General features: G+C 43.8%; 1 protein-coding gene across 1 annotated transcript in view; it reads left to right on the top strand.

Moving 5' to 3' along the window:
- Positions 1-3,848: 3,848 nt before the first annotated feature.
- Ddx58 (DExD/H-box helicase 58) overlaps positions 3,849-12,357 on the top strand; it is a 38,064-nt gene continuing 29,555 nt past the window's right edge. Inside the window, exon 1 of the mRNA XM_038348049.2 lies at positions 3,849-4,102. Coding sequence (XP_038203977.1) covers positions 3,997-4,102 — 106 coding nt within the window. The 5' untranslated portion in view covers positions 3,849-3,996. The remainder of the gene's footprint in view (positions 4,103-12,357) is intronic.

Below are 12,357 nucleotides of genomic sequence, written 5' to 3'. Positions count from 1 at the left end.
TCTCCCCTCTGTTCTTAAGGCCCCTTTTCTGGGCCTTCAAGTTGCTCCAGTCTAATAGATTCTCATTTAATTATTGTGGCATTTGAAAATAAGATCACAATTTACCAAAACTGATTCAAGATACGGTTTAAAAGCATATGAATAGCCTTATGTGTAATAAAGAAATTGAATTCAAACAAATACAACAACTGACTCACAGTGTAAACGGCCTCCTTGCTGAACTCCGTTAATACTGAATGTGAACATGTTACTAGGACAGAGACTCCTAGGATACTAGCACAAAAAGCATTACAAGAAAATTGCAGATCAGTATCCTTTATGAACACAGACAAATTAAAAACGACCCATTGTATGAAAATACTAGTAAACTGAATACAGAAGTATAGTAAAAAGATGTTACATCGTCACCAAGAGAGACTTATCCCAGGAATTCTAGGCCTGTTTAACTTTCACAAGTCAATCAATGAGACAAACATGTTAGCACAAACCTTCAACACCAGCATTCTAGAGGCAGAAGTAGGAGGAACAGCTCAAGGGTCATCTTAGGCTTCATAGTGAGTTTCAGACCGTTTTAGACTACATAGAATCCTGTCTCAAACAAAACAAAATAAAATCAATAAAATTTGGCATGTTAACAAAATAAGTTGAAAAAAAGTCAACACCCATTCATGCTAAAGAAGAAGAAAACTTAAAAACTAGAAATGAAAGAAAATGTCATTAATCTGACAGAGAGCGTCTGTCTTAGTTTATGTCCACTTGACAGAAACCTAGACTGAGGGAATTTCAGCTCAGAGTGGCCTCCAGCAGCCTGCTCTGCCTGCCCCTCTGCGTGGTACTTGTTGAATACTGGCTGGTAGAGCAATGCCTATCACACCTGAAGCATATTATCCCTAGGCAGGCTGCTCTGGGCTCTAAGAAAGGCATTCACCGGTAAGCTGCTCGCCTCCACGGTTTTTGCTTCAGAGCCTTGAGTTCCTGCTCTGGGTCCCCTGGTGATAGATTTGAAAATAGGAAGCCAAATAAACCCACTGGCCACTGTTTTATCACAGCAACATAAGTGGATTACACCAAAATCTCTGCTCATTTCCAAGCAAGATTAGGGATAAAGCTGGTCAGTTCTCATCACTTTTTTTTATTCAGTTTTCTTTTAGAACCTCAGGGTGGCAGAAAAAAAGAAAAGGAAATAAAAAGCACAAAGACTGGGAACATGGAAATTAATAAAAGTCATAAAGTCGCCAGATGTGGTGGTGGGGCACACCTTTAATCCCAGCACTCCAGAGGCATCGATTTAGCACTGTTCCATGATATAAGGTCAGCAAACAAAATCAATCCTATATTTCTATATGGTAGCAGCAATTTGAAAATGAAAATTCAAGAACAATTCCATTTACATTAGTGTTAAAGAACATAGAATACGCCCATCAAAATCCCAGTAAAATTCTTCAAAGACCTAGAAAGAACGGTACTCAACTTCATTTGGAAAAAGCAAAAAAACCCAGGATAGCCAAAACAATCCTGTGCAATAAAAGAACTTCTGGAGGCATCACAATCCCTGACTTCAAACTCTACTACAGAGCTACAGTACTGAAAACAGCCTGGTACTGGCATAAGAACAGACAGGAGGACCAATGGAACCGAATAGAAGACCCGGATATCAATGCACACATCTTCGAACACCTGATCTTTGATAAAGAAGCAAAAAAATATCAAATGGAAAAAAGAAAGCATATTTAACAAGTGGTGCTGGCATAACTGGATATCAACATGTAGAAGAATGAAAATAGATCCATATCTAGCACCATGCACAAAACTCAAGTCCAAATGGATCAAAGACCTCAACATAAAGCCAGCCATACTGAACCTTATAGAAGAGAAAGTGGGAAGTTCACTTGAACACATTAGCACAGGGAACCACTTCCTAAATATAACCCCAGCAGCACAGACACTGAGAAAAAATTAATAAATGGGACCTCCTGAAACTGAAAAGCTTCTGTAAAGCAAAGGACACAGTCAACAAGACAAAAAGACACCCTACAGAATGGGAAAAGATCTTCACTGACCTCACATCAGACAGAGGGCTGATCTCCAAAATATACAAAGAACTCAAGAAATTGGACACCAAAAGAACACATAATCCAATAAAAAAAATGGAGTACAGACCTAAACAGAGAACTCTCAATAGAGGAATCTAAAATGGCTGAAAGACACTTAAGGAAATGTTCAACATGCATAGTCATCAGAGAAATGCAAATCAAAACAACTCTTAGATTCCATCTTATACCTGTAAGAATGGTCAAGATCAAACACACTGATGACAACTTATGCTGAAGAGGTTGTGGGAAAAAGGGAACACTTCTACATTGCTGATGGGAATGCAAGCTGGTACAGCCTCTTTGGATATCAGGATGGCGATTTCTCAGAAAATTAGGAAACAACCTTCCTCAAGACCCAATAATACCACTTTTGGGTATAACCAAAGGATGCTCAATCGTGCTACAAGGACATGTGCTCAACTATGTTCATAGCAGCTTTGTATGTCATAGCCAGAACCTGGAAACAACCTAAATACCCCTCGATCTCAACTATGTTTATAGCAGCTTTGTTTGTCATAGCCAGAACCTGGAAACAACCTAAATGCCCCTCAACCGAAGAATGGATAAGGAAAATGTGGTACATTTACACAATGGAGTATTACACAGCAGAAAAAAAATGACAGTTTGAATTTTGCAGGAAAATAGATGGAGCTAGAAAACTTTATGTTGAGTGAGGTAACCCAGACACAGAAAGACAATTATCACATGTTCTCACTCATAGGTGTTTTTTAAACATAAAGCAAAGAAAGCCAGCCTACAAACCACAATCCCAGAGAACTTAGACAACAATGAGGACCCTAAGAGAGACCTACATAGATGTAATCTACATGGGAAGTAGAAAAAGACAAGATCTCCTGAGTAAACTGGGAGCATGGGGACCTTGGGGGAGAGTTGAAGGGGGAGGAGAGAGGCAGGGAAGGGAGCAGAGAAAAATGTAGAGCTCAATAAATATCAATAAAAAAGAACATAGAATAAATTTCATGGAACATAAGTAAGATTTGTACCCCTGGAACTGTAGGGTGCTGATGAGAGAAATCAGAACCCTCCCGTGGGGGGTCAGGGAGCTGGTGGCGCACGCCTTGAGTCCCAGCAATTGGGAGGCAGAGGCAGGTGGATCTTTGTGAGTTTGAGGCCAGCCTGGTCTACAAGAGCTATTTCCAGGTCAGGCTCTAAAACTACAGAGAAACCCCATCTCCAAAAAACAAAACAAAATAAAAACAAACAAGCAAAAAAAAAACCCAAAGAAACAAATGATAAGCCCTGTCTTAATAAGCTAATAAATAAATGAAGTAGGAAGAGAGAGAGAGAGAGAGAGAGAGAGAGAGAGGGAGAGAGAGAGAGAGAGAGAGAGAGAGAGAGAGAGAGAGAGAGAGGAAGAAGAAAGGAAGGAAGGAAGAAAGGTTATCTGTACCTAGCGGATGCATGTCAACTTTAGCTCTTTAATTCTATGAGTGGGGATGCAAACTGGCATGCCCCCCCCCTCCCTCCTTGGAAAAGAGGAGGTAGTTTCTTAATAAAGGGAAAACAGATTACAGGAGGACCCGGCTGATCTGGCAGAAGTGGTTACCGGTGTCTCCATTTTTCGAAATTCATTGAACTGTACACTTCAACTGTGCGTACTTTATAATACAAACCGCACCAGTCCGAAAGCAATGCGCAAACTTCAAGGCAGTTGCCAAGGTGCCTTTGGGTCCCTCCAGGCCAGCGGCTCTGTGGATGAGAAACGAAACGAAACGTAACTGGATCCCCGCCCCCAGCGCTGTGAGGCAGTTTCGGTTTCCAGGCACTGGCCCTGGCCGCTTGTCCCTAGGGTGCCTCCTAGCCTAGGAAAGTCCCCTCTGCGCTCAAATCCGCGGCGACTTTGGGGGAGCCAGGGCGCTCATCGCTCGCGGGGAGCCACAGAATGACAGCTGAACAGCGGCAGAATCTGCAAGCATTCAGAGACTATGTCAGGAAGACTCTGGACCCCACCTACATCCTCAGCTACATGGGTCCCTGGCTCCAGGATGGTGAGTTGTCCTCTCAGGCTGTTGGTGTATTTCTTGGTTTGTTTTGTTTTAAATCACTCAAGCCAAAACTAATTGGGGTTCTGTCCCCCCCCCCCCTCACACACACACTCTTTTTACTTTCTTTAGGCCAATTTGTGTAACTAACCTAGGAACACTGGGTTTGTGCCAGACCTGCAGGGCATATTAGACTAGACAGCGTCTGGGTTTGATGGGCAGGGACAGAGTTCAAGCAAAGTGTATAGTAACTTGTGGAAATCGTCTGTGTGACTCTCTGGTCCTGGCATGAGAGATTAAGAAGTAAGAATCCCCTCTCCCCCCCCCCCCCAGATTGCTGTACAGAGCAAGGCTTTGGGGCAAAGGTGGAGGTGAGGGGCTCATGAAACATGAGGACTGATCCATGACACACACAAAATGCTGTCAAACGATGTTGCTAAGGGGAAGCCCGTGGAGGAAAACTTTCCCCAGACTCCACGTGTTTAGAGTTTTGTACAGTGTTTCACGTCCAGCTTTTTTTTTTTTTTTTGAGATTTAATTGAGACACTTTGTAGATTGTTATGAGGGCTTCCACCCGAGATGAGCAAACAGATGTCCCCCGAGGGGTGATGGGAGGCGACTGGGTGACAGTTGTTACTTTTCATTTGACTAGTGCTTGCTGTCTTTCCTGGTGTTGGACGGCGGTAAAAACTGCAGGTTAATCCCGGGGTTTCTTTGCTCTGCAGTTTAAACAGGATGTTCAGTGAGGCAGAGAAAATCCCTCAGGGTCCCCACTCCCCGTTCTGCCAGAGAAAAGTAGAAAAAGACACCCTAATGACTGGACTAGCCTTGAACCCCGAGGACAGGAAACCCACACAAGACATCTCTTAGCTTACAAGTGGTGTGACTACCATTCTTTTAATCTTACCATTCTTTCCTCTCTGGACAGTTTCCTTCCCTCCACCAAATGACCCCTGCTCTGCTTTCATTTTCCTTTCTCTTTCCTCTCTCTCTCTCCTTACATCCTCTCTCTCTCTCTCTCTCGTATCTCTTCCTGTCTCTCTCTCTCTGACGCTCTCTCTCTTCGCCTCCACACCCCCCTCCTCCCTCCGTCCCTCTTCTTTCTTTCTTTCTTTTCTTTCTTCTTCTTCTTTCTTCTTCTCTTCTTTTCTCTTTCTCTCTTTTTCTTCTCTCTCTCTCCCCCCCCTCCTCCCCCTCCCCCTCCCCCTCTCTCCCTCTCCCTCCTTTTTTTTTTTTTTTTTGGTTTTTCAAGACAGGGTTTCTCTGTAGCTTTGGGTCCTGTCCTGGAACTTGTTCTGTAGACCAGGCTGGCCTTGATCTCACAGAGATCCGCCTGCCTCTGCCTCCTGAGTGCTGGAATTAAAGGCATGGCCCACCACACGTGTTCCATCTCTCTCTCCCTCTCTTCCCCGTCTAAGGAATCTTCCTGTCCTCTCAGTTTCATGAATTTTAGGTTTTTTTTTTTTAAATAGTCTGTAAAGATGATGTGAAGACTGAGATTTTTTTATGTGGATTATGTTGAATCTGTACATTGCTCTTGGCACTATATCTATTTGTATAGTACTAATTCTGCCCATCTTGGGAGCTCTTTTCATCTTCTGCTATCTTCATGAATTTCTTTCTTTGGTGTCTTGAAAGTTTAGCCTGTAGTAGCCTTTCACCTCTTTTGGTTAGAGTTTGTTTGTTTGAAGCTATTGTGGATGACACCCCCCTCCTTTCCCCATTTCTTCCTGGGCAAGGCTGTCATTGGTATGTAGGAAAGGCTGTCATTGGTATGTAGGAAAAGCTACGGTTTTCTCTATGTGTGCTGCGTATCCTGACACCCTGGTGAAAGTTTTTGTGAGGGCTGAGTTTTCTCGTGGAGTCTTTGGGGTCCTTTTAGGTATATTGTCTGCAAATAGAGATAATTTGACTTCTTCCTTTCCTAGTTGGGTCAGTTTTATTTATGTCTCTTGTATTGTTCTAGCTGAGACTTCAAGCGCTATATTGAATAATAAGAGGAGAAACAGGCGCCCTTGTCTCGTTCCAGATTTTAGAGGAAATGCTCTAAATTTCTCCTATTTAGAATAATAGTGTCTGTAGGCTTGTCATTGTATATTCAAAAAAATACATAAAGAAGCACAAATGACCCCAAATCTATCATTAACAGAAGGACAGTGCACCTTAATCAGCTCGGCTGTCTAGCAAGGAATCAGGTAACAACAAATGCTCCACAAGAATGTGGAGGAAGCTGGGTGGTGGTGGCACACACCTTTAATTCCAGCACTTGGGATGTAAAGGCAGGCAGAACTCTGTGAGTTCGAGGCCAGCCTGGTCTGCAAGAGCTAGTTCCAGGACAGGCTCCAAAGCCACAGAGAAACCTTGTCTCTAAAAAAACCAAAAGGAAAAAAAAGAACTCAAAATCCAACTAGCACAGAGAGGCTTACACACCTGTGTCTATCTCTGCACTTTTTCATGTCAGCGAGGACAGTGAGAACCCCTGAAATAACGGCTCTACGCTTAGGGGAAGGTTTTTTTTTTAAATTATAGATATGAGAGAGAGCAAACAGAGGTATCTGGGAGAGTCCAGAGCAGAGAGACAAAGAAGCAGGCTGGCCTCGCCATGGCAACTTTTTTTGGAGCAGAGAAAATAGCAGGGAGAAGCAAGAGAGGAGAATCGTGGGGGATGGAGTGGGGACAACCTGGGGGAGACACCTGATAATTCACAATGGCTGGAGATAGAACCAACCTAAAAGTTCATCAGTGGGTGGGTAAATGGATAGATGGATGGATGAATGGATGGATGGATGGATGGATGGATGGATGGAAATTCCTAAGACTGCTTCCATTTGGAACATAGAGTTTGGGGTAACCTAAATCTGTTTTCCTGAGCCGCGGTCACTCAAAATGGCTCCAGAATAAACTGTCTTATTATCTCTTATTCCCTCTAAGATGAAAGCTATTGTTTTGCTTTGTTCTTTGTTTTTTTGGTCTTGGACGCTTGCATTGTAGTAGTCTTTGAACTCTGGCTAGGGCTTGTTTGAGGCTATTGTGATTAGTAACCCCCTATTCTGGTGTCTTTCTCGCCAAGTTTGCTAAAAGCATGTCAGAAAGCTACTGGCTTGTATGTTTGTCAGAAAAAAGGATTTTTCTTCCTCCTTCCCTCTCTCCTTCCTGCCATGTACTAATCTAATTTCGCTATCAGAGTAATGCTAGCTTCGTAGAATGTCTGTCCCTTCCCCTTGGTCTATGGAATATGTTGAAGGATATTTATGTTAGCTTTTCTTTAAAGGTTTGGTAGAATTCAGCAGTGAATCCGTCTAGTTCTAGGCTTTTCTTTGTTGGGAAACTTCTTTTTTATTACTGTTTCAATCTCATTTTTTGGTATAGACCTGTTTGGTTATATCCTCTTGATTAAATTTGGATGGGCTACAAGTGGCTAGGAATTTGTCAGTTTCTTCTAGTTAGTTTTAAGTACAATTTTTCCAAGTACCTCCTAATGATTTTGTGCATTTAATTAGACTTTTTGGTTTTTCGAGAAAGAGTTTCTCTGTGTAGCCTTGGTACCTGTCCTGGATCTAGCTCTTGTAGAGCAGGCAGGTGTTGAACTCACAGAGATCCGCCTGTCTCTGCCTTCTTAGTGCTGGGATTAAAGGCGCACAGTGTATAAGCTTTCTCAGATACTGTATTACATAAGTACGTAGCAAAGGTTCTGAAGCATGGCTTCTATAAATTTATTCTTTAATTTGCAGGCTCAGCCCCCCCGACCCCGAAAAATGTTTTAAATCTGTTTCAGTTTCTATGTCTACATGATGGAAATAATGTTTGAGAATTTTGAGAATACATGTCCATGATACTAAATTGTTGATAAGTAGTCTATATCCCTAGAATTAATCATAGGACTTTTAAAAATTATTTAAATAATTTCCAAACATCATACTTTGGAACCACAAGATGGCCTCATAGGTAAAGGCACTTCCTGCCAAACCTGATGACCTGAGTTTGATGCCAAGGACACCCATATGGTGGAAAGAGAGAACCAGCTCCTGCAAATTGTTCCCTGGCATCTCTGCACATCTGCCATGGCATACACATGCAACACACACACACACACACACATACACACACTCACACACACACATACCCACACACTCACACACACTTTCTCACACACACACACTCTCTCTCTCTCTCACACACACACACACACATACACACACTCACACACACTTTCTCTCTCACACACACACACTCTCTCTCTCTCTCACACACACACACTCTCTCTCTCTCACACACACACACACACACACACACACTCTCTCTCTCACACACACTCTCTCTCTCACACACACACACACACACACACTCTCTCTCTCTCACACACACACACTCTCTCTCTCTCTCACACACACACTCTCTCTCTCTCTCACACACACACACACACTCTCTCTCTCTCTCACACACACACACACTCAAAGAAGCAAATAAAGAAATAAAGAGCAATAACAAAATAGTACATTTAAATAACACTTAACCGAAAGAAAATCAAAATATTGCTAGCCATTTTTAAAAGTAAAGCTACCAATCAACACCCACATTCCACATTTAAGCTGTCAGCTAAGCCTCCTTCAGTCCTCCTGCAGGAAGGTGCATTATGTTTTTCACAGTCCAGAACAAACAGTTAGAAATGCAGCCTTTTCCTAAGACACAAAGGGTTCTTACAAATTGAGTTCCCCAAATGAGTCAACCACCCTTTCAAAATAGAGGGTGTGGGATGTGAAGAGGAAGAGATCTAACTTAAGACATAGGGTGGTAAGGGGCTGGAGACGACTCAGCAGTGGGGAGAACGTACTGCTCTTGCAGAGGGCCCAACGTGGGTTCCCAGCATCTGAATCAGGTCGCCTATAACTCTAGTTCCATGGGATCTGACATCCTCTTCACATGCACACAACCCACACACAGACCCCAATACACATGACTGTGAAACAGCAGGTATGGCCGGGTATAAGATTTTTGACTTACATTTTTTGCTGTACTAGAAGACAGTGGGAATTACTCATACATGCTCCATGTCCTTCTCTTTCATTATAACCTTTACTTTTTTTTTTTTCGAGACAGGGTTTCTTTCTCTTTTCTAGCTGTCCTGGAACTAGCTCTTGTAGACCAGGCTGGCCTCAAACTCACAGAGATCCACTCACCTCTGCCTCCTGCATGCATGCTGGGATTAAAGGCGTGCGCCACCACTGTCCGGCTCATTATAACCCTTTCAAATTGCATTTATGACTGTGGGCACTGGCTCCATCTCGTGAGAGAACTATTGACACATCTTTTCCAGAAAACTATGTGCTTCCCTATGTAGGTGTGGGCTATAGGATCTTTTCAGAGTTCCTTTGGAGTCACGTGCTCACCCCCACCCTAGGGGAGCACTGGGTGGATAGTATTCTCAGCATCCATTTCTTAGTGACACCATCTGGACACATGAATAAGCCAGGCACCGTGTCTAGTAGTATGAAAACTGTCCACGTAACAGTGTTAGAAAGGAGAAGATAAGCGCATAGTTATTGTATACAACGCTAAGTGTTCTAGCCAGAGGCTCCACATAGAGGAGCTTTAAAAGCTGCTACCTTGGGTAGCTGAGGATAACAGCACATGGGGGCCCCAGAATAGTAAACGGTGGGAACTGTTGATTTTCTCTGCGTGGAAAACCTGGCGATCTTGATGGGATTATCACTGACTTGTAAGCAGCCGTCTTGGGTGTGATAGGCAGCAGGATGAGCCCTACAAAGTGCAGAGTCTGAACTGCCCAGGATCTGACAAGACAGCTTAACCTGGAAGGCCTCTGCTGTGTCTGGGACAAGTCTGGGCCTTGTGGTGTATCAGCTACCGCTGGTCTAAGGGAAGGTCATGTCACAGAAGGTAAGAGCACAGCTGTGAGCAACAGGACAGATGTTAGGACTCAAAGAGGTAAGGTTGCGGACTAGGGAAGCTAGAAGTGACCGGATTGGTTGCTGTTGTGAGTTGAATTATGCTGGGGTGCTAATTCCAGGTAGCTCAGAACATGATCTTATTTAGAGATGGGGGTCTTTGCAGAGGTAAGTGGGGTCCTATTGGAGTAAGGTGGTATGCTGTGTGACTGATACCCTTATAAGATGTGGAGGCATAAAGACCAAGAAGATACCTTGTGAAGACAGAGGTGAGGTGTAGGGGGAGACCTCAAGCCAGCTGCAGAGACGCAGTGTGAAGATGCAGAGACAGGAGGACGCCAGGAACCCTGATGGCCGCCCAAGCTGTAAGAGGCAAGGGAAGCGCTTTCCTCTAGTCCTCGATGGAAGCATCGCCCCACCAACACCTTGATTTCAGATGTACAGGCTTGGAGCTGTGAAAAAAATGTCGCTATTGCCTTAAGCTATGTGGTGGGTGTCAAAGTGTCGCCGCAGCCACAGGCAGCTCATACAGATGGCTTAAGGAGAAAGATGGTCACAGGCACCAGTTAGGATGTGTAGAAAATAAATCTCAGGTTGCTAGTGGGATTGCAAAATTGTGCGGCTTCTTTGGAAAACGGTGTATCAATTCTGCACTCTGTTCAAGCGAAGCTACTGCATGGCCCAGCAGTCTCATCATATCTATAAGTGTACCTACGAGAAGCGCGTTTGCACAAAACCTGTCTATGAGCACTGTGGCTGTTTGAATGAGACTGGCCCCCATGGGCTCATATATCTGAGTGCTCAGTCACCAGAGTGGAGGAACTGTTTAAAAGGATTAGAAGAAGTAGGAAGTGTGGCCTTGTGGGAGTGTAACCTCGGTGGAGGAAATGTCGCTGAGTGAGGTCTCAAAAGCCCACGCTAACCCCGGTCTCCCTCCCTCCCTCTCTTTCTCTCTCTCTCTGCAGATCAGGATGTAACTCTCAGGTACTGCTGCAGCACCATGCGTGAGGTCCTACTCCCTGCCATGATGACAATGGGCTTACTCCCCGATACAGCCCCCAATTAATGCTTTCTTTTATACAAGTTGCCACGGTCATGATGTCTCTTCACAGCAAGAGAAGCACTCGTTGCATTTCTATTTATAATACCCAAAAAGTAGACACGGCCCCAGTGCCTGCCGAGCGATGGGATTTCATTGGCTTGTTACGTTCTTATATCTTTTTATTAAAGGAAAGAATGATAGCATGTACAAGATGAATGAACCTTAAAACATGTTCAACAAAAGATGCCAGTTGCAAAGACTATATGCTACATGGAACCATTTACATTAATGTCCAGATGGGAGCCGGGCCAATAGCTCTGTGGTAGAGTACTTGCCTTGCAAGGCCTGAAAAATCCCGAATAATTAAAATCTGTGAAGTTGGGTAGTGACTGTTTAGTGCAAAGGGAAGAGAGAACAGAGGGGTTGCGCTGTAGGTAAAGGGCTTCTTTTTACTGTAATTCAATAGTTGGGATGGAGTCCAGGCTCTAAAGTCCGTCAAGTTCTTCCCTTGACTAGAGAAAGTGTGACTATTAACAGGAACTTTGCTGTTGATAGAGATCCTTAAATGAGAGCTAAAGCAGACGACTTCCTCTCCTTGCTCTTTCCCGATACCTTTGTTAAGTGTTGCAGGCCAGGTCTCCTAGTCTCTAAGAATGCACAGAAAACCACACTGGCAACTGGCTCTCTCCTCTGAAATTTGTACTCTGTCTGCTATGGAAAAAAATGACTATGTGGGACTACAGTCGGAGAGTGGTTTGTTTACTTCCTAGGTAGAGTTAGCATGTCTATTCAAAATGAATACCATTTTTTTCTCATTTTTTTATTAAAAATTTTCATCTCCTCCCCTTCTCCTCCTCCCCCTTCCCTCCCGTCCCTTCCACCCATACCCTCATTTTGAAGCTAGCAATTGCTAGTGTTTCCTGCCCACCCACCCGCCCCCGCTCTCACTGGTCTCTTTAGCTCCCTCATTTTTCTGCTGTATTTTTCACTCTTAGCAGGAACCCAGAACAAAATATCACAAGCGTACTTTTAATTCAAGCTGCTTACTGCGCCTGCTGCACAGGTTATTGACGCCATGGGGTCTCACCCCACCCTCTCAGTCCAGCCATTGCTTCCTTCTATGTAACACCTTCCACTATGACTTCTGCCAACTTTGGGGAGCTTATCTATCTATTTATCTATTTTCAAAAGTCTTGAAGGCACTCTTTTCGCAGAGTGCACCCTTGGAGCTCTGCACCCGCTTGTGTAAAGGATGGGAAGTGTGTATTGATGAATGAGCAGAGTCTGCTGCTTCCCAAAGCTGCTTCTGTTGTGTG

The sequence above is a fragment of the Arvicola amphibius genome, chromosome 11, assembly GCF_903992535.2.
Source record: "Arvicola amphibius chromosome 11, mArvAmp1.2, whole genome shotgun sequence".
Classification (NCBI taxonomy): domain Eukaryota; kingdom Metazoa; phylum Chordata; class Mammalia; order Rodentia; family Cricetidae; genus Arvicola; species Arvicola amphibius.
This window is presented reverse-complemented; position numbering and strand designations above follow the sequence as displayed.